Here is a 24,792-nt window from a genome sequence, read left to right as displayed (position 1 = left end):
ATACCCATGTAAATAAAAGTGGAGGATAGAATCGATTGTCTTTATCTATTGGTTAGCAGTAGCTCCGTGTTGGATTACTCTTTGATCGCGTATTGGTAAATGTGACTGTCCCGCGGGACAGCAAAATTCTTCTTCAGTAATGTCATTCACGTTGGACAGGTGTTTAAACATATCGACCTTCTATCTTATAGCTATTCGGAATAGACTAACTACTGTTGAAACGGAAAACGGAAGTCACTTATATATCCTATAAAAACTTGTTATACATAGAAGTGAACTATTTTTGTAAAGAACAAGAATTTAACAACGTAGAGAATATATATAGATGTTTATTCATGGTTTGAAAATCTGAATGGGATACTAGAACATGTATTGAGAAAGCGTTTAATTTTGTGTACCCATGATAAAGTGTTGTTTTCTAGAATATCATAAAATATCGCACAATGGAAATTTACGTTTTATTTCGAAATTATTTCATGTTTTTACTAGTTTACATTCATGTTAATGTATCATTTAGCAATGTAGGTGATCCCCAAAAAGCCCGAAAAGATGAGGATATAATTATTGGAGCTTTGTTCCCTGTACATAAAGCTCCTCATGATACAAGTGTTTATACCAGAAAATGTGCAGAAATTTGGGAACAGTACGGAATACATCGAATAGAAATGTTTCTAACAACACTCGAAAAAATCAACAACGATACATCTATTTTACCGGGTGTAAAATTGGGTTATGATATACGGGACTCTTGCTGGTACTCTCCAATTGCGTTAGAACAGAGTATAGACTTTATTAAAGATTCTATAGCAAGCATAGATTCTTTAGAAACCAATTTTACCTCCAGAGACCAGTGTGCTGTGGATTCAGACAAGCCAATAGCAGGACTATTAGGTCCAGGATCTAGTTCTAATACAATTCAGGTACAGAATTTATTGCAACTGTTCGAAATTCCACAAATTGGTTATTCAGCTACAAGTATGGAGTTAAGTAATAAGAACCTGTACGAATATTTTCAGCGAGTTGTGCCATCTGATGATTACCAAGCACAGGCCATGTTAGATATCGTCTTGAAATTTAACTGGACATATGTAGCTGCTATCTATACAGATGGTGAGTATTGCTTGCTTGAACATATGTAGCTGTTGTTTATATCTATACATATGGTATGTATTGTTCCCTCTGATATTTATATATATGATAAGTATTGCTCCCTCGGACGTATGTAGCTGCTATCTAAATATATGATAAGTATTGTTTGCTTGGACATATGTAGCTGCTGTTTATATCTATACATATGGTATGTATTGTTCCCTCTGATATATGTAGCTGATATTTATAATTATATATATGATAAGTATTGCTCCCTCGGACGTATGTAGCTGCTATCTAAATATATGATAAGTATTGTTTGCTTGGACATATGTAGCTGCTGTTTATATATATGATAAGTATTGCTTCGGACGTATGTAGCTGCTATCCATACAGATGATAAGTATTGTTTGACATATGTAGCTGATATTTACATATGTGATAAGTATTGATACTTCTGACATATGTAGCTGCTATCTATACAGATGGTATGTAGTGTTTGCTTGAACATATGTAGCATATATTTATTTATACAAATACAAATACAAATACAAATATTTTATTGGCACAAACACAAGTACAATAATTAGCAAAGGCCCATATTACAGTGCATTACAACAATGAATACAGCATACAGTTACTAGTATTTAAATATGTTATAATTAAGAAGCTAAAATCTCGTTTCTATACATCAGACATTTATATATATATAAGAACTAGTCACTTTCAGGACTTTTAAAGAATTACTATTAATACATGTATTAATATTTAGCTGATTTTCACTACAACATGTAGGAAGTATATTTAATATCTTATTTTTAAAGTTAAATCTATAGTTTGAAAAAATTTCACATTTCAGTAAAAAGTGATTTTCATCTTCTACCTCACCTGATTTACATACATTACAAACTCGTTCATCAGTGGCTAAACCTAAATATCGCCCCTTTTCAATAGCAAGATTGTGTGCACTCAATCTAATTTTACACAGAGATGACCTTTCTAATCTATTACTTAGAACATCAACATAAGAACTACGCTGCTTTGAATTATGAAATTGTTGATAAAATTTTAGTTTTGATGAATCATGAATTTTTGATGATTGGTCCTGTGTGCACTGATCAATCACTCGTTGTTTAATACTTGGTAGATATTGTTTAATAGAAAAGTTTCCCCCAGCTAGGTTTGAAAATCCTAGATTGTTAAAAATAGAATAAAGTTTCTTTGTCCAGGGGTTATTTTTTTCAGTTGCCAGAAAAACTTTGGATATAAGTGTGTTTTCAGACCTTAAAATATGATCATAAAACTTAATACAAGAAAATGATATTTTTGAGCATAACGGTAGCCTGCAAAGTTCAGCTCTACAAGCAGCATTAATTGCTTTACAATGAACACCTAGAATTTCTTTTATGAATTTCATATGGAATTTTTCCAAAATGGAATTGTCTCCCGAATTATCAAAAACACCCCAAATCTCACTACAATACAGCAATATGGGGCTTACTAATGAATCAAATAATTTTTCTAAAAGTTTACAAGGATTATCCAATCCAATTGTTTTCTTAATCTTAAAACATGCTTTCCTAGCCTTTTCCATTAGTAAGGATACAGCCAAGTTAAAGTTGCCATTACACTTTAACATTATTCCCAAGTAGCAATATTTGGAGACAGTTTGTATGACATTATCATTATAGAAAAACTCATTTAGATATGTTTTACCATTAGAGTTAAATACTAAAACCTTTGATTTTTGAACATTAACCTGTAGCTTCCAATTTGAGCAATATGTACTAAGAGTATTGAGACTGGCTTGCAAACCAGTTTTGCTTTCTGATAGTAATACAATATCATCAGCATATAATAAACAATTTACAGACAAATCACCATATTTATAAATTATTTTTAAACATTTGACTTTGTATATTTTCTGTGTATGAAGCAATTGCTTCATCAGTCCAAAGAAATTTACCCGGCAAAGAGTCTAGTTGGTGTGAATCACACGGCACTGATAAAAAATTAGCAAACATTGCACAACTAATTGGGCGATGGTTAGAAAGGGAAGTAAAATCATGAACTACAAAGTATCCTATTGAATCAATCAATTCTTCTGAGATATGTGTGTAATCTACAACACTACTACCATTGTATGTTATACAAGTTGGTTGACCATTTAAATCGCCAATTGTTCGGCCATTTAAAATTCTGATTTTGGCTTCTTTGCACATATTTAATAATAATTTGCCACCATTGTTAGTGTGTTTGTGGTCAAGATTATTCCTTGACAATACCCTATCAGGATGATATTCTGAATCATCTAAGTTTACAAGTTCAGTTACATTATCAAATTCAATAAAATCAAGTTGGGTGTTTGTATATGCATTAAAATCACCTTGTATTATGATGTCACCCATACTTCTATATTTTTCTACATCACTGAGCAGAATAGAGTAAATTAATTCTATATCATTATTTTTATTATTATAACTTGAATACTCAGGAGATATATAAACTACAGCTACAAAAACATCTCTACTAATACTAAAAAACATATGGCCTAGTTTTATCCAGAGTATATCGGGATGACTGTTTGTCAAAGATTTCAACCCTTTGGAAATTGAACTTTTTGCAAAAATATTAATTCCTCCAGAATATCTTCTTGCTTTCTTATGCTTTTTCCTGCTACTAGAGTGGACTAATTCAAAATTAGGAATGGAAATATCCTGGATAGATTCACTACCTATCCAGGTTTCTACAAAACTAGCAATACTAAATTTAGAAACTATATCTTGAAAATGTGGGTCATTTGCTTACTCACTTGAGAGACCCTCTATGTTCCACATGCCAATTTTTAAAAGATTTTCATTACTTTTAACTTTTTTTGCTAAAGGTCTCATCATGAAATAAAATATAAAAAGATGTTGAATAGAAGATTTCAGAGTTATAAAATGATACAATTATTTTATCATAATTACAAAGAAAGAAAGAAAAAAAATCAAAACATACAATGTATACACATGTTATACTACATGTACATGTATTTATAATTAGAAATAAGAACAAGCAAGAGCTATTACATTTTTCTAATTGAATGAAAAATAATGATTAATACAAAATTATGACTAACAACCATGTACGACTAGAATTTAACAATCAGTGCAAAATAACAAGTTATATGTGTGCATGTTGTTGATCCGGAGGTGAAAAGTGAATCTGACCAAAAGGAGGAACAGACCATGGATTTCTCCAATTATTAAAGTTCGGATTATTCATTGCGTGGTTTGTTGGTAGGAACCATGGCATCATGTGTTGTTGATTGAATGATGGTGGGTACTGGTGGTTGAAACTATGACCATGAAGTGGATTTACACTCTGATGTGAATTCATGTTTGTATTATGATTTGCCATGTTTGGTCCATCGCGGCGATAAGATGATTGGTGAGTTGATCTGCTAAAGTTGTTGTCACCCTGTCTTCGATTTCGTTGGTGTTGGGTGTTATTTGTGTATGGAATGTTCAGGGCGATCTAAAGATGTTTCACAATAGCTGGTAGCCCCTTTCCATAATTCAAATGGACATCATCGTGAAACATATCGTAGCTAGGCTCAAAACGTTCAATTTTATGGATACTAGGGTACAGATCGCATACCAACTCGATGATATTATTGGCCTCATTCACGATATCGTCATGGAAGTCCTTTCTATAGATGATCGGTAGGACATATATGTTAGAGTTATTCCACATTTTAGTACACTGATCTAATAATTGGGAACATTCATCCTCTTGCACTCCCTCACCTTGTAAATCCCTTGCCCCAATATGAATAAGAATATTCTTTGGTTCATATGATAAGTATCGTTCCCTTGAACATATGTACAAGCTATATGTACAGATGGTATGTACATGTATTGTTTGCTCGGACATGTGTAGCTGCTATTTGTATATATGATAAGTATCGTTCCCTCGGACATATGTAGCTGATATCTTTACATATGGTATGTATTGTTTGCTTGAACATATGTAGCTGCTGTTTATATAATATGTATATGGTAAGTATTGTTCGTTCGAACATATGTAGCTGCTATGCATACATGTTGTAAAGGTATTGTTCCCTCTAACAAATATTTACTTGCTATTTATACAAATGACAACTATCGTCAGGTTGGACATATGTAGCTGTTATTTCCCCAGATAATTAGTTTAGTAAATATTTGAACCAGTAACATTCTCATGCATACTATTTAACTTTCACTCCAACAAAGTTCATCCCTGTGACCTTTGTCTTAAACAGATTACGCACTTTTTATTAATCAATCGTGAAGATATAATGTTTACTCTTGAAAATTCATATCTCGTATAGATGTTTCCCTTCCAAAAGACGATAGTGTTTACTCAAGCAACATGAAATGTCTGAAACTGTATTCATTTTGTTTAAATTAAGCTATAGAAAATTTGATATTTTCTGATTGATAAATCCATCAGCTGTAAAATAACACTCAGATTTCTTTTGACAGTCAGCGTTTTTAGAATGGTGAATATGAAGCAAATATAAATTTTCCGAAACGCAAAATTTAATCAACTTTTTAGTTAACGATAATTCAATTTGTTTTACTTTACCGCAGAAAAGAAGAATATTAAATTTGTGAAGAGGGTTATTTGAAGATACATTTGTATTGATCACGAATGTGACCTACCGAATTAGACTTTTTACCATTATTTTTGGCATTTTTACCTATTTTGTCTTTACGTTTTGTTCACGCATCATTGTCAATATTATAAAATTTGACGCAACTGTCGTACAAGTGAGAGGTTTAGCGCTATAAAACCAGGTTCAATCCACCATTTTCTACATTTGAAAATACCTGTACCAAGTCGGGAATATGACAGACTGAGTTATTGTCCATTCGTTTTTGATGTGTTTTGTCATTTGATTTTGCCATGTGATTATGGACTTTTCGATTGGATTTTCCACTGAGTTCAGTATTTTTGTGATTTTACTCGTTGTTCGTGTTGTTATTTCTATCAGTACTTGTTTAAATTTGTGCATAATAGATCAAACTTTGTACAACAGTTTTATACATTTACAGTTCAAATTCGCCGGATGAAGACTTCAACATAAAATTATTAGTTATTATCATGTCGTATTGAGTGATAATTATTTCCTTTTTTTCCACTTTTTGAAAATTTCATAATAGGATACAAAATGGAGAATCAGCAGAACTCATAAGTCGTAGAGAGAACGACAAAAATCATGACAAACAATTAAAACAAAGAAGAGACAAACAAGTTATAATACTACATTAAAATATGAAGACTGAGCAACACGAACCTAGCCAAGTACCAGGGTGATTGAGGGTGTTCCGGAAGGGTGAGATCCTGAGCCATACGTGAAATCGTCGGGTTTCCCATTGTAATTAGAAATTAGGTGTTTATAGTCTCGTTCGATGATGTCACAGACGTGAAAAAAATAAATTTCATGTAAACGATGAAATTAAAAGAATAGTAATGCGAATTTAGATGAAAGAAGTAGCATACAGTATGTTTATCTGAGACACACTACTGTATTGGCCATATTATACACCTGCCCAATAAACTCAGTTAAAGCAGCTGGGTACCAGTATAAAACATTATAGATGTCTACGGAAAAACAGCTTTTTCATCAGTGATTCATTATATTATACATATCAAATTAATAAGGAACAAGTGTGTAAGTAGATGCTGTAGGTTTTATAGTTGGTCATTATTGTTTGTCCGACATACTGGACCACCCACAAATTATTTTTGTTCTTTTCAACAAATAGATTAATACATGGAAATAAAATTGTAATAATTCCATGACATATTATAAGCATGTGATTTTAAATATGTATTTTTTTAATGCATATAAAACATTTAAACATAATGCCATTCATACGCTGAAGCCGTTTTAACAAAAACTTGAGAATTCAAAGACAATTTCAGCGTTGACTAAAAATTGTGTTTTTGCGTGAATGTTGTCTCAAACAACCGACAGCTTACGTCTAGATTTTTAAACCTCACCGAATCCTACAGATAAAATATCAGTTGACGGTACCATTAAAAGTGCCATATGCAGTCCATCATCAAAACACAACTTTTGAATCACGATAAGTTGCAATTTGTTGACAGGAAAATAAACGCGACCCGCATTTTAACTTCAATCCTATTTTAATTTCCGTTTTATTTTTGTTACTTAGCAGTTTGGTTTTGATGCTGATGCATGTCAAATTGGAAGTTCTCAGTACAATTCAATAGTATTGATTAGTAATAAATGTCCTGCTGGAGACAAACTTGATTATATAGATCTGATATCTCAGGAGAAATTAGGTAAAGCTTTATTCAGATTCTTCATCAAATCTCATACACTAGAGATTTTAAGAGCTAATTGTCAGAATTTTTCATAATCTTTTATTTTCCAGTCAGTCATACATCATCAAGTTGGTATGAAAGATTTCACATTTTAGTAACAAAGGATATAGTACTACCAAATGCCTTTGATTAACCGTTTGTGAAGAATGATCATGAATTCAATTATATATAATACGAGTTTATATGATCATTCGATTAAAAATTTATAGACAATGCAACTCAATGTTTAATTCACACCTAACAGAAATCATTATATTAATTTGCTATTATAACTATTTATCATATCCTTAGCATTGATATGATAGCTTTTGCATATTTGTAATGAGCGGAAGTACACAAGCCGTAATGTCCCACCCAGGCTGATAACCCATTTCAGGTGCATCTCGTGCACAAAACCCGTAATAGTGCCTCTCGTGCAAGTTACTTTCGGTATTTCCATTGTGACATCAGATATTTTTATGACGACGTCAAAACTTTTGTGGGATAGTTTGGTACTTGCCTTTGCTAACAAATGCCATTGACAATTATGAATCATTTCATAGTACAACAAACATGGAGTAATAATGATCATAAAACATTTTCAAATTTCAATGTTTCAAAATGCCTATTTAGGAAATAGTAACATAAATGAATATGGAGGTAGTGATGTTATTGTTGGGCAATTATAGTGTATTTGTTGGATCCATAATTTAACTATTTTTAGTTATTTTATTTGTTAATTTGTCATACATAAAACAATTGTCGCAAGTATATGATAAAGAGATTAATACATGGCCTTTTCCATATCGGCCCGGGTATCATCCCTCGACCCATATCAGCCCGAGATGTATGTATTAATCTCTATATGATAACTAATATTTAACTTTTAGGTAGACTATTCGTTCATCTTAAACTATGGATTATGGCAAAAATCTTCCTACACGAATATGCATAAACATATTTGCACGATCTTAATTTGGTAACTAAGAGATTTATATTTTGTGTTTGTATCAGCTCATAATTGCTTATTACCCCACAACTCGGATTTTTAGTATACTATTTGCTGTTTTTGACCTCATGATAATTATTACTGCGTGTGTTTAATGTTCTCATCTGGCACTTTTTTCTTTCAGCTTGATTTGGGTTGATGCACTTTTAAAGTTTCCAGTAATATTAGTTTAAGTATAATTATTATTCCGATTCTATCTTAACAAACAATAATGAGGGTAGTAGAAGATTTTGTGTTGCCACATAATTACTTTCAGTACAAATGGCCAGTTTATGAGAAATGTCTGAAAACAATTACCCAATAAATATAACGTTCCGGCTGTGTCTTCTATGTACATATTGTCGGGATCAGCTGCAAGAACGATAATTCTTCACTTAAGTCGTACATTTACAGTTTCTTCCGTTTTTATGGCATTGCCTACGATTTTTATATGATGATTTATACGGTACGCCATTTAGAGACAAATTTATAGCCTATCTCTTGGGTCTGTACCAGTACTAATAAGAGGGGCGTAAAGGGGGGTGTCTGCACGGAAGAACGCGAAATAAAATTGTCATTTCACGATGAACGAACAATCAAAAAAGTCTTGCACGTTGATTTTTTTTACCGATTTCACGAAAGACGGTGAATAACGAACATTTTTCACGGATGCACAGGAAATAAAAATGGCAAAACATGTCGCACAAAAATAACCCTTTACCACCCTCTAATAAGTCCTAACATTTGGTTTAGCAATGTAAGAAACGCTATAAGTCAAATAGACACAATGTTCCTGTGTAATCATTATAAATTGCATGCTTTATAAAAATATCATTGAGTTATGTGAGCGTTGACCAAAGAATATTTTTAGACTTATACCTCGAATTTGACATACACAGTCATCTCAGTACCAGAATCTATGACAAGCGAGACGATTTTAATTTTGAAATTACCGATTTCCCCCACCTTAGTAGCAATATACCAACTTCACCTGCATATGGAATATACATTTCCCAACTTATTCGGTATTCAAGATCTTGCAGCTCCTACTCAGACTTTGTGACACGTCACCAGTGTCTGAGCAGAAAGTTGATGAACCAGGGTTATGCCAAAGAACGTCTCGTCCTTTTTCTAAAAAAATTCATCGGTACCAAGAACTTGTTGATAAATATTCCGTATCAACTTCACAATTAATAATACACGATGGTCTTGAAGTATAGATTTTTCGTACTGACGTTGTTTATCATCTTAATAACGTGGTATGGTATTCTTTTATTTGTCTTTATTAATATTACTTTTACTGTTAAGTCTGGTTTTTTTTAGATATCCATTTGACGTGACTCTGTGCTTATGTATCCCATCATACTTTGAACGACAAAATTATTTTATTTATTAATATTACTTTTACTTATGTATCTTGTCATACTTTGAATGACACAATTATTTTATTTATTAATACTACTTTTACAGTTAAGTCTGTTTTTTGTGATATACAAAATAAAGGCAACAGTAGTATACCCCTGTTCAAAACTCGTAAATCTATGGACAAAAAACAAAATCGGGGTAACAAACAAAACTTTTTCAACTGATTTTTATAGTTCGTTCTTATGTTGTACTGTTATACCACTGTCCCAGGTTAGGGGGAGGGTTGGGATCCCGCTAACATGTTTAACCCCGCCAAATTATTTATGCATGTGCCTGTCCCAAGTCAGGAGCCTGTAATTCAGTGGTTGTCGTTTGTTTACGTGTTACATATTTGTTTTTCGTTCATTTTTTTACATAAATAAGGCCGTTAGTTTTCTCGTTTGAATTGTTTTACATTGTCTTATCGGGGCCTTTTATAGTTGACTATGCGGTATGGGCGTTGTTCATTGTTGAAGGTCGTACGGTGAATTGTAGTTGTTAATGTCGGTGTCATTTTGGTCTTTTGTGGATAGTTGTCTCATTGGCAATCATACCACATCTTCTTTTTTATAAAACTGAGGGAAATATACATTTGACGTGACTCTGTACTTTTGTATCCCATCATACTTTGAACCACACAATTATTTTATTTATTATTATTAATTTTACTGTTTAGTCTGTTTTTTTGTTATATATATTTTACGTGACTCTGTATTTATGTATCCCGTCACACTTTGAACGACACAATTATGTTATGTCTACCTGTGCGAATTTCAAACGCGCAATTTTACACCAGTACGTAAAACCTTCCATCCTTTATGGGTGGATTTTACATAGATAAACAAAATCATAACATAAGCAAAATGAGGATGTTAAATTTGATGTATGCCTTTTTGTGCTACTTCGTAACATTTGTTGTTTTTATAGTGATTAAGAGGATAACACAATGTTGACTGCTGTACCCCTATTTTTGAGATTTTTACCTATTGTGTCTGTTTGTTTTGTTCACGCATCGTTGACAATATAATGGAATTTGATGCGACTGTCATACAAGTGAGAGGTTTAGCTAGCTATAAAACCAGGTTCAATCCACCATTTTCTACATAAGAAAATGTCTGTACCAAGTCAGAAATATGACAGTTGTTATCCATTCGTTTGATGTGTTTGAACTTTTTATTTTGTCATTTGATTTGGGACTTTCCTTTTTCAATTTTCCTCGGGGTTCAGTATTTTTGTGTTTTTACTTTGTTTTGTATAAAAAGCGTTGGCAAGCTCTTAATAAGAGTAAATGATATGCAGAAACGTCATTATTATTGAAATATTGCTTGCTGTTATATTCAAATTAAAATGGTCCGAGTTGTCTTACATATGGTACGAGTTGTAATGCAATCATAATTTCGAACCCCGTATGTAGAAGATGGTTTCGATACCAATCTTAATTGACTAGGATAGTCAGATTGCACGCCAAAGATTTCTTGGCTTCCATTAATGGGAACGAAAATATTTAATCTGAACCTTTACGATATTGAGTTTTAAGGAGTAAGCAGTTTTACATCTGCAATTTATCCACTTTCTGTTTGCCGATAATATGACATTTTTATAACTTTTATGAGCAAAACTATATCTACATCATTTTGCAGTGTGTGCGAGATGCAGAATTTCCTTTACTGTTCTATTTTAAGGATTATTTGTTTACGAAATATAAGGTTATAATGTCAGACCGGTTCTTTTTATGTTGTAAACGCATTGGATTAGATAAGATCGGTCTCGATTGATCTTGCTTGTGCGATGTAAACGCGAATTGGTCTTTTTTAAAGATCGATTCAAATAAAGATCGATTCAATTTCGTACAAGTGTAAACGGGGTCTAATTGTACAAGGAAAATTTTCGTCAAAGGTGCCTTGGCTTTAGTGAAAGGGAATGATAATTTATATATATTATCTCACTCAATTGCATGCAGCGACACAGATCAGGTATTGGTCATCAGATGTTTTGTACACTATTGTTTGTCTTTTCTTGGTTTTTCCTTTTTTGTTATACTTTTGTCCGTTCTTCGAGTGTTGGTATCTGTTTCAGTTGGTAGCGTATGTGGTTGACGTTGACAAATCTTTGTATTTATATAAAGTCTACTGTACAATATTTCGGGAGACAAACCATAATTCTGCTTTGTAATATCAGTATAAACACGTATTATAGATTTATATGATTGTTGTAAATAACCCACATTAGCAATGAAGGCTAGATTCTAGCTGATTTGGTTTCTCCTTAATCTCCTTTTCTGTACGTATGGGGAATTCGATCAACACATTGATATGATATATAACATCGAAATTATCTTCTTTTATAGACACAAAGATGTTATTAGCACTGTGAAATATAGCTTACCATTATCCACCAATATTCTTGGTTATTTTGTTGTTTATTTAATGTGCTGTTACGTGTCTTAGGATCATATATACATACTTTATTGGTTCAGTAAAAATAACTCTAATTAGAAAGTTTCAGATATCCGACCTTCTTCAACAATAAAATTGTTCCCATGATGTATTCGTAGCAAAACTAAGAAAATGAGTAATTAAGACAGGTATTATGTTGTATGTAATGTTGGTTGAAATGAGAGCGAAGATCGAATCCCCTTATGGATTGTTTAGTAAATTTTACTTTTGAGATGAGATCACGCCCTCGAAGAAATCTGCCGCGACTTGATTATCAGAAATTGAATTTTCTTGGTCATAACCAAATACTACTTTTGAAATTATTTTCCAGAATAACTTTATGGATGAAGATTTGAACCTCTCAATCACAGATGATTATTAAGATTATTAAGATTTTTTAAAATCTGATAGGACTGTCAGTTGAATCAAACACCACAGCAAGGTAGAAAATAAGGTTTTATAAGATGAACCATTATATTTTCAGTCTATGATCCAACAAAAAAGAAGAATTGTTCATTTACGTATGTTTGGAAGATGAATTAAGATTACTCGTAATTCTTAGGTATAGACGTTTAACATCTACCATTAAGTTTCAAAATAAATGTAGATGTCAGAGAGTTTCCTGGCTAAATCCAAATATCAATACACAAGTACTGATTAAGACAGAAACATTTTATATAAAACAAAAATTAAGTCACCATGTAAGCAAGTGCTATTATTTTGAACATTTTAGCTACGTTTTAAGTAATTACTAAAATGCAATGATAAAGAAAAAACTTTGAATCGCATATATTTTGGATAATAAGAAAATGAGAAGTAGATTCATAAGGGCAATCAAAATTCTTAAGCTAGTTAAACAACAAAAATACGAGCAACAGACCACTAAACACAATGATATCCACCAACTATAAGCAAAACGATAGGATTCAGCATCCCAAATAAGGGTCTTGTGACACAAAAATATCCAGGCATTCAGATAATTATCGACATGTAGATGCATTTATATTACTATAGGGAGAGAAATATTTCATCGAGATGCAACTCCTCTAAACCATACAAACGATCCGAAATATTTGTGATATGAAGTATACATATAGTGTTTTGTACTTCCTAAATCTATTTTTGAAACAGTCTTTTTTCCATAGAAAACCATCCGTGTCAACTATATACGCTTTCGTGCATGCTCAGTCGACATACTGCGCGCAAAATCCAAGTGAAAGTAAGAGGAACGAATAGACTATAATGAACTATTCAATCTTGAATCTAGAAAATAGGAAAGTAAGGACTATAAGGACCCAGAAAAGTAATATGAAACTTCAAATTAAAAAAAAAGTGATGCATATGTGTTTTATTACTAAATGGTTTTATTATAAAACTTATATACATAGACTTTTTTCTGAAGAATTTTTTTTATCGACATTTTACGAAAATTTCCTTTGGTCTTATTGACTGATAATATACTTTCTCAGCACAGTAGAGTGATATGAAAAGCTATCGCTAGAAACTAAGGGCACACGTGCCTTGTCAATGAAATTAACAACTTCGTCGTAGGTAAAATAGCGATAAAAAGATTAACGATAATCTATAAATATCATGGTTGTAACATATACAACTGTAATTAAAATAGCTAAATGTTTCTTTTGATGATATTGAAAGGTTTGAAAAGCGTTGATCGGGTGCACATATTCAGTTAGAAGCGATACCTTCATAAAAAATTGTGCTTCGATTTACACTTTTACGCCAATAAAATCATACAAAGATTCATTCAATTCTTAAGATGAATGAGTCCATAATTGTGCCAGTAATATGATACTAGAAATACATTTCGAGATAAAGTTAAAGGTAAATAAAGTATTGCTCAATGAAGAGTCTGTGATTCCCTAGGTATGGGTTGGCAACGTTATTTACGATCGATACATGCATTCCAATACGTACATTGTTTGGAGTATAAAGGCAAATGAAACTAATTATAATAAATTTTATTATCTTTGTTTGAATTCTAAATTTGAAGAAATAACACATTTGATTTAGTTTTTCGATAGTGTCCGCAATTGACCTTAAGATTTTATTTGTCGAGTTTAGTGTCAGATTCTCTCCTGGGGAAAATACTATACATTTCAAATGTAATAACATTATCTATTTCCATGGGAAATTGATGTTTAAGTAGAACGATGTTTGCTTCTTCTATGATTTGAACAGAACATGGAACAAATAGCTTTGGTACCAATAATTCCTGTAGATTAAACGTTGAAAAATTATTACAATCATTTTTATAACTAAATTCAATAATTTTCCGATAATTGATATTTTAGATGAGTCGCCAGAATAAGAGATTTTTTTTAGATTATTGTTGCAAACAAGAAAAAGGATATCAACAGTCTGTACAAAAGATAAATTATTCTTGACCAGAAACTGACAAAAATTCAAAACTAGGTTAGTCATTAGTGAACAGTAATTAAAAAAAACGAATGATTAGTCATAAGTGAACAGAAACTAATAAAGATGATTAGTCATAAGTGAACAGAAACTAATAAAGAATGATTAGTCATAAGTGAACAGAAACTAATAAAGAATGATTAGTCATAAGTGAACAGAAACTAATAAAGATGATTAGTCATAAGTGAACAGAAGCTAATAAAGATGATAAGTCATAAATTATCAGAAACTAGCAACACAGATGAACAAAAGCTAACAAAAGGGAAATATCATAAGTGAACAGAAATTAACATAGACGATACATCGTTTGACAACAGAACAGATAATAACAAAAACGATAAGTTATTCGTAAACAGAAACTAACAAAAACGTTAAGTCATTACTGAACAGAAATTTACAAAAACAATAAGTCATAAGTGAACAAAAATTAACTTAGACGATGAGCAGTATCTAACAAAGAAACAAAGACGAAAAGTCATCAGAGAACAGAAACTAACAAAAAACAATAAGTAAATAGTGTAAAAAGTAACAAAAACAATAGGTAATTAACGACCAGAAACTTACAAAGATGATAATGCCTATACTGTTGAAGTTATGATTAAAAGAAGAATTGGTTAACAAAATATTCAATTCAATGAACGAGTAAAAAATTATGGCGAACATTGCCTTAATTGTGCCAGTAACTAGTATATAATAATTTCCGATCGATACAAACGTTCCAATACGTGTATTGTTTGTATTATAAAAGCAAATAAAACGAATAATCGAATTCCATCATCTTTGTTTAAATTCTATGCTAATAGAAATAACTCATTTGAATTAGTTTTTCAATATTTTCTGCAAATGTGCGTTAAGATTTTATTTGTATTGTTGAGTGTCATGTTCTCTCTTGGGGCAAATACTACACATTTCAAATTAATGACATTATCTGTTAGGTTATTATTTCACAGAAATTGATGTTAAAGTTTAACAATGTTTGCATCTTTTTTGATTGGGACAGAAAACAGGTTTTGTACAAATAACTCATTTAGTTTTAACGAAAAATTTAGCTGCAAGCTGTAAATTTGTTTTTAATTAGATTCAATAATTTTCCAATTCATGATTTTTCGACTTTCATTAATGTTATTATGATAAACAAGCAAAAAGATTTTAACGGTCAGTGAATACGATTAGTCATTGGTGAACAAAAACTAATCAAAACTATAAGTAGTTAGTGAAATAAAGCCAAAAAATATCGAATAAGATATTAATGAAAATGAACTAACAAGAACGATAAGTTATTTATGAAACGGAACTAACAAGTTGAGAAAGATAAAACATCAGTGAACCGAGAAAACGATTAGTGATTATCAAAGACAACAATTAGTAACAGTTGTAATGAAACCAAACAAAACGATAAATTTATTACTGGAAAGAAACCGAGACACAAGATAGGTTATGATAATGATAAACTAACAAAAACGAGAGTACTTGAAACATGAAACATGAAACATGAAAAGGAGTAGGTCCGGTAAGGGCCGATTTTGGCCTCAAATTTCGGGTTCATCAAACGAAAGATTTTGGACACTTTTTAAACACTTAAGTGTCTATTACAATTGATACGATTAGTTTATGTGAAAGATTTAATTGATTTAGTCATTAAAAACGCTCTGATTCAAGCTTAAATATGAAAAATCTATCAAATATGCCAAAAAACGTCACTTTTCAGATGGTTTTTGTCAAAAATGAATGTGGTCGCATCCGTGTTCATCCTCAACCTTTATATATGTTTTGTATTATCATCAAATACAACTTACATTTCAATATTATGGATGAACACGAATGCGGCCACTTTCATTTTAGACGGAAACTGTTTAAAAATTGACCAAAATGCTGAAATTTTGAAGATTTCAGTAATTTAGCATGACTTAATGATGCTAGAACGCGATATTTGTGCATTGTATCGTCAAAAACAGCTCATATTTATGTAGCAGAAGCATTTTACTTTCCAAAATATAGGTTAAAGATTACATTTTCACAATTTTCTAAAACTGCTATATTTTGGGGCCAAAAAAGGGTCTTAGTGAACCTACTCCTTTATTGAAGAGAAACTTAGCAAAAACAATAATTTAAAGTACTTATGTAGAGAAACTTTCCAAGAATGAAAATTATTATAAAGAAACTAAACAGAAAAGATGAATACTTAGTTGAAAGAAACTTAAGGTGGCTCGGGTGTCTCCTCCATCTTGGATTTTGAAGTAGCCGATAATTTTGTTTAGATATTTGATGAAATGTACAAATTTTGAGAGTATAATATAATTTATGTAAAAGACTTATGATGGAAATGTAGAATATTGTGTCTTTTATCACTATTACGGCTGTAATTTCTCTAAAACACCTTATTTGTATTTGAATATTTTATTTTCAACTTTGCCAAATACGGGAAGATAACTCAGATAAAGTAATTTTTATAATATAATTGTTGGGAATTTACGATTTTTTTATATGTAGCAAGAAAACCAGTTCGGTGACCCGATTTTTCTTTTTCTTATCTGCAATAAATTTATAAGAGCTGTCTTCTCACATTTTATCTTAAAGTTCTATCAAATAGTGTTCTTTATATCACACAAAATTTGATTTTCCATGCATAATCTATACAAAATCTGACAATTTTGCACAACCTGTAGCGTGAAAAAAAAGTCCGGTGACCCATACTTTTTATTATATTTTTGAAAAAGCATGATGAAAACTTTATTTTAACAAATTATCAAACAATTCTATAAATTTTAGTTAAGACGCCCCAGCCACCTTAACAAGAACGATCAGTAATTTGTGGAAAGAAACTAAACTAAGCAATAAGTAATCATTGGAAAGAAACAAAAACAAATATGTTAAAGATTATTGGTAAGAAACTCATCAAACACGATAAGTAATTTTTGAAAAGAAATTTACAGAACACGATTGATAAATAATAAAACCTTACAAAACGATTAATAGAAAAAAAAACTAAACAAAAACAACGAGGAATGATCTGACTGTTTTCATTTTTAGCCATGGCGTTGTCAGTTTATTTTCGATTTATGAGTTTGACTGTCCCTCTGGTATCTTTCGTTCCTCTTTTAAAGCCATCTTACACTAAATATATTGGGTGTTAGAAGTGTACTGGTTGATATTTAACCTTAGATACATGTTTATGTATTAGTTGAGAATGGCTTTAAACTACAAAAAATTAGCGCTCGTGCAGTAATTGCGTTAGTTTCAGATCTGTACTTAGTGTCTGTATGTTTTTGTGATGTATAAGTACCCGTCCACATCCACTCTGTGTTTTGTTAGATGTATTTCTATTGGTATCCATCTGATGAGTAAGGCCTTTTAACTGATTTTGATAATTTGTTCTTATGTCGTACTGTTAAACCACTGTCGCAGGTTAGAGGGAGGGTTGAGCGTTCACAAACAAGTTTAACTTCGCCCCATTTTTTATGTGCCTGTCCAAAGACCGAAGCCTATAGTCGAATGGATGTAGTTGGTTCATGTTTAATATATTTGTTTTTGTTTTAAAGTATGCTGTTGGTTTTCGCAATGGAATTGTTTCATATTTTTCATGGCTGTACGATATGGGGTTTTCTCGTTGTTGAAGGCTGTATGGTTGCTTTACATTGCTTATACCCCTTTCATTTGAAATTTGGCGGATAAATGTCATACCATGTCTCCTTATTTTTATATTTTGATTGATTTAGGTTAGTACCAAAATTACCAAACGAGTAAAAAGATATCTGGCGCATTCTTATGGTAGCATATAGTTTAATTTATCCATATATTTATATAAAATTATAATTTCTAAAACAAGACAATTTTCCACTAGAGTTAAAATGAAGTGGTATGGTTTTTTTATAAGATGTGCATTATCGAGATTAGAGTACAGTTAGAACCAATGAATTGTGCTTATGTTAATACCTTATACACTTGGAACTGACATTTTTAACCTGTATTTGCGATTATTCTGTCTTTGATATGCTGTTTACTTTTGGAAAAGTGAAATTTATAGTTTTCGAATTCAAGACCAATTAAAAATTTAAAAAAATAGCCTTCAAAGAAACAGATGAAAATCAATATGCCAATTAAATGCTTTAATCCTAACATTTGGGAAAGAAGGACTTTGACCAATTTCTATGGATTTTACGTTCATTCTTTTGCGTTTTAGTAGTAATATTTCTTTTTTCAGTTTACCATTGTTTCTTTGATAATTAATTATTAACGTTGATGCGATAGCTTGTAAAAAGTGTAGTTTAAGTCAGATTTATCTTATTGATTCCAATTACCTGCAGTTAGCTGATAACTGTGTGCATTGATGTGTGCAATACCAAATAATGAATCACTATGTTATTGGAAATTAACAAAAAAAAACAAAAAAAAAACAATGACGAGTTCAAACCCCAGATGATACGAGCCATTAATCAAACTTAAAGTTAATGATTAAACTATCTTTACTTAGTTCCTTGCGATTGTAAATCCTGTTAAAACTCAACCACAGGTAATATCCGACTAGCAGAATTTTCGACATGTGTCAGAACCCGCTTGTGCTACCGGAGCGGGACGTTTGCATTTTTTAATAGGACATTGGGCCTTTTTAAATTGACATTTGCGCTTCAATTTTTGGGCCATGTGCGGTTTTTGCTACAGAACATTTGTGCTTAGTCAACATAAGTTTTGGTATATCTAATTTTAATGAAGTGACGGATTTCTGAAAATGTTATGTTCCATTTTTGTGTGATGACTGGCCAGCCCATAATATTGACGGAAATCGTTGGCGTACATTCATGTGTCAGATGAAAACGAAAACAATCCCAAATGATGAATGGAAATAATTATTATAACAAAACTCACCATAGATACCAGGATTACAATTTTGTACGCCAGACGCGCGTGTCGTCTACAAGCTGGAATTAAAAAATGGCAAAATAAAACAACCATGTCTCTTTCTTCAAAGGTCAATATGAGCTGTCGTTGGTTTAAAACAAATTTAGGTTTTCACCTATTAGAGGAGGCTTAGATAAATAATGATTGAAGATGGAATATTCACATCTTTTCACGGAAAATAATGTTTTCTATTTATAGATCCACGAATCATATAAATCTTCTTGGAGAATTCAAGAAAAAAAATACTATCTGTTCTATCCTTATATGTAAAAAAAATAATTTCGTTTACATTTGAACTTTTATAAGTAAAAAGCTCGAATGTTCGGTCAATTTGTAAAGGTGTATCAAACTTGAAAAGTGAAACTATTTACAAGCGCAAATACGCAAATATTGATTAAAAGAACAAACGCACATTGTCCAGTGCAAGGTTATTGACCAAGTCCTTTTGGGCATGATAAAGTCATTTCAATTAATGACCTTTCACAATGCATTAGCTGTTTTGAAAGGGTATCATTTACATACAAATAAATCACACACAAAAGGGGGAATCTACAAATATTTTAATACACAAAAAACAAAAAAAAGTTCACTTTTATTTCTAAATAATTGAAAAAAAATATATAATAGAAATTATTAAATATTTACAATAACCTTATAAAATATTAAAAGATGTTATTATCTTTTCATGATTTTACAATAAAACCTTGATGTCATATTTTCAGTCGACTGCTTAGTTGTCGAGTTATTCAGATCTTACTTGTTTACCCCGATCAATATGGAGACTTTTATAAGTCACTCTTTTCTCTTTTCACGTGGAATCAGGATCCGATGCCATAACAGAATTCTAAATAAAGGCAACAGTAGTATACCGCTGTTCGAAATTCATAAATCGATAGAGAAAAAACAAATCTGGGTTACAAACTAAAACTGACCATTTTATATTTTACATGAAAACGAACAGCAATTGTCATCTTGTTTTTGTTTGTTGTTCATGCATAGCATATGCAACATATCATAGGTTTCATCTAATTAAAACGTCAAACATATCACACTGTTTTACATTCACCATTCTATAGATCATCACTATCAACAATAGAGCAATCAAAACTGACAATTCTAATTTCTTCTAACATGCTTGCTTTCCGTCTTTGAATCCAACTTGACTTTAAAGAATACAGACTGTCTGATTTAAAACAAAGCCATACCAACAGGAGGGGACAGAAGTCAGTGTCGTTTATCTAGGTTGTCGATCGTGGAATACTGTCCGATATATTGCAACTCTTTAAACTGTTTTAATGAAAAATTTGGTAATCATTAAAGTTGAATGTGAAACGAATGGTGACAAAAATTCTAATTTGCGACGTCTACGGATACACAATTAAAGTTTTATACGTTCAGCTTGATACATTGACGAATTATTATATCACATGTATGTTTATTATAATTCGTTATATTGCTAGACAGACAAGACATTAATTGCGAGTCATTCCAACGTTATCGTTATCCCCAATAAAATGTACAGCGTTAAAACAACGTATTGGGAAACAATCTTAAAGCTTGATACCACTCATATTTCGGTAGTAGAAGCATACACATGTATTTTGAAGATTCGAATGCTCCTTTTTATAATTTTAAATGGATGTACAAGTGTTCAAGTGGTCGTTTTAAACATTTGTATTTGTACCAATAATACCATTAGGTTATACCATGGTAAAATCTCGAAAATTATCTGAGTGTTACAAAATAAAAAAAGAATAATTAAGTAATCTGCATATATTTTGCTGTCAAAATTTGGCTTGCTCTAACTTAAACAGCATTTTATCGTCAATTTTGTCAGTTTAGAATTATAAAAGAAGTCAACAATGTTATAACAATGCGGATGGAACGTATATGGCATGTGCCATGTATACAACTTATCAGCATGATAGAGGAGTGCTTTAATTCAAGTATTCATCTTGCGAAATATAACTACATTAAAACGTCTTTTCAGTATTTGTTAGTCTAAATAATTGTGACGTCTTGAAAAACTTTTTTGATTTTTTTTTTCAGTGACGCCACAAATACTTTTGACGTATTGACAGCGGAATTGAAAGGTTATTTTTATTTTTGGCGTCACAGAAAAAAAATCTAAATTGGCTTTTAAGACATCATAAATATTTGGACTAGGTATTGTTGTGAAAAGGAACTTTCCCTTCTACTTTTTTCATTCTGTCATTGACAATGAAATGTAACATAATATATATGAAAGTAATTACTACAATAGCACTGCACGGTATCACTCGTGCTGTAATAATTTCTTAAACACAGCCATCCAATTATTTGGTTTCCTGTGATGAGATTTGTTATGTTATAAGAACTTGTCTCTTGTGCAGCGCTTTGTATTCGTTTATGAAACAAGTGGGGAAAAATGCCTTAAGTTCTCATTTATGAAATTGTAATTTGCTTATTGGATCTTTATTCTTTAATCTTAAGTAGCACTGTGCCATTGCGAATTTGTTTATGATTGCAGATAATACCAAGGAAATACTAGCATAATCAGGACTAAACATAATTCAAATGTGAACAGATAATTCTTATAAAAATGTATTCTCCTTAAAACATAAAAAGGAGATCGGTAGGTTATAGGAATTTTCGTCTATGTTCGAATTTGAAAACATTTCTTTCTTGTTTTATGAACTATTCTTTTTTATTGCTTTGGTTTGTTGATACTTGAATACGTTAACAAATCAATACATGTGCTGCTTTAGAGGATCAAATATATAATATCAGCAGACTGATTTGTAACGAGAATAACAGTAAGGCAACCTGAATAATTCTAAATATCTTGTGAACCTTTGTCTCACCCGAATAAACATAGGTCTTTATCGTTACATTGACCGAATGGATATAGCTCTTTATCGTTACATTGACATATATGTACTAGTAATAAATATGTTTTCAAGAAAAAAACAAATGTGTTCTTAGTCTTATGTTTACCAGCCGGAATACTATGGATTTTGATGTATTGAATTAACTTCAGATTCTTTTTATATGTCTTTTGTCAAACACATTGTTAATTTGTTTATTTGACATTAGAGATTATCTCCAATTGATGTATGGACAAAACACATCTGTTTATATATCTTTTTAAGATTCATAAAGATTATCAGTATACAGCAAAGATTGTTATTTGTAAAAGAACAAATAATGTAGATATGTTTTTATTGCATTATAGATTTATTTGAATTTAATACATTTTGTATATACATTTCAAATCAATAATTGAATAGTTTAACAAAAATCTAAAAAAAAAAATGAAATAATTCTGATTTTGAAAATTACTCTTAATCAGTATGCATCATGTATCATAATGAAAAATTGATATATTTCATATATCTGTATAGACAGCTTCATTTTCACTCAAAGCAGTTTGTTGTCAATATTGTTTTGTGGTATTTTGTACCTTTAAATACTGAATTCTTATTCACTTCGTCTCTGGTTTCTCTGAAAGGTTTCCAGAAAATTGAAAAAAATGAGGGAATAACAACAATGTTAACGCAAAGAGATATATTAATGCAGAAAATATGTGACGGTGATAGAAAATTCGGTATACTATTGTTATATATGTGTTAGCGACAATAAGTGAAATTAGGCATTAAACTTAAATCCTAGGCAATAAGCTAACGCCTAGGCAGTAAGTCGATTACCTAAATAATGTTAGGCATTAGTCTTAAATTCTAGGATTTAAGCTAAAATCCTGAAAATTGTATAAATGCGAGTAAATAAAAGAAATTTATTTATTCAAATAACATTATAAGAACTGAAGTTTAACATGTCATCTACTGGTATTAAAATCACTTTTAAAATATATATGTTATTTAATATATGAAATATATATGAAAACTAGATACAAATTTGTGTTAAAATCATTTGTTATCACATGTTGTGGAACTGTTAACAAAGAAAATTTACTTGTCCAATTTAAAAAATTGGAAAATGGTGTGAGCAAAAAATCATATAATCATATCTTAATATTGTTTACTTTTGATCAGTGCAAATCAGCTCAACTAGTGAAGGGTAAATAATTTCAAAAAATATAATAGCTATTTTATGGAATCTCACCCACCCCCACCCCTTGTTTTGATACAATCACTTTTTTAAAAACTTTTTTATTTTTTGTAATATCACAAAAAAAGTATGAGTTAATGATGTACACCTCTGAGGAGTCAAACACTTCTAGAATTAAAATTTTATCTTTACCAGCTGTTTTTGGGGTTTATATGACTGTAAACAATAATTGGTGAAGAATTTTTTTTTATGGTGGTGCACTTCTTTTTTTGCTATGGCCCTTTAAAAGAACCCAATTTTTATGATTTTCCCATTTTTCATCAATTTATACCTATTTTTGGGTTATTATCATGAAAAAATCACAGTCCAACATTTTTTTTTATATTTTAAATGAAGATGAAGTGGACAAATCTGAATAAATTTAACTTTAGAAAACTGTTTAATTATCAAAGGTACCAGGCTTTTAATTTGATACACCAGGCGTGTGTTAAGTCTGCAAAGAGATCAAAATAGATAGAAAGCCATACAAGTAATAATATAAGTTGAAGAGCATTGATGACCCAAAAATCCCGAAAAAGTTGTGCCTTATAATCTATGCCTGGGATAATAAAATTCTTAGTATTTCGAATAATTAACACTTTTGTAAACAGTAAATTTATAAACATGACCATATAATTGATATTCATGTCACACTTTGAGGTTTGATAAGTTCAAGTTAATAAGGATGTATATAGTGCAAGTCAACCCGATAAGCTGAAATCATCATTAGGGTATTTAGTTTCAACAATATATCAAATGACCCCGCCCATCAACCAAGAAGGCCTCAATGGCTGAAAATAGAACATGGGCGATAAAATGCAGTTTTTGGCTTATATCTCTGAAACTAAAGCATTTAGAGAAGACTGTTTAAATGAAAATGTTAATCAGGTCAAGATCTATCTGCCCTGAAATTTTCAAACGTAATGAAAGGAAATTTTGCAGTTTTTAGTTACCATCAAATCTATTAGAAACCATATTTGTATGTTTTGAGGCAATAAATACAACAATAATTTGAGATTGGAATTTCCTTGTCCTATGTATTAAGGACACGTAGATTATTCACCAACCAAACATAAAAGGCACACACTGTGCTGTATA

General features: G+C 31.0%; 1 protein-coding gene across 1 annotated transcript in view; it reads left to right on the top strand.

Moving 5' to 3' along the window:
* Nucleotides 1-236: 236 nt before the first annotated feature.
* Nucleotides 237-24,792, top strand: part of LOC139491692 (metabotropic glutamate receptor 1-like) — a 59,832-nt gene continuing 35,276 nt past the window's right edge. Inside the window, exon 1 of the mRNA XM_071279505.1 lies at nt 237-1,110. Within this exon, the coding sequence (XP_071135606.1) occupies nt 444-1,110 (667 nt within the window). The 5' untranslated portion in view covers nt 237-443. The remainder of the gene's footprint in view (nt 1,111-24,792) is intronic.

This window comes from Mytilus edulis, chromosome 10, assembly GCF_963676685.1.
Source record: "Mytilus edulis chromosome 10, xbMytEdul2.2, whole genome shotgun sequence".
NCBI classification, from domain to species: domain Eukaryota; kingdom Metazoa; phylum Mollusca; class Bivalvia; order Mytilida; family Mytilidae; genus Mytilus; species Mytilus edulis.
Note: the sequence above shows the minus strand (reverse complement) of the source record. Positions and strands in the feature narration are given on the sequence as shown.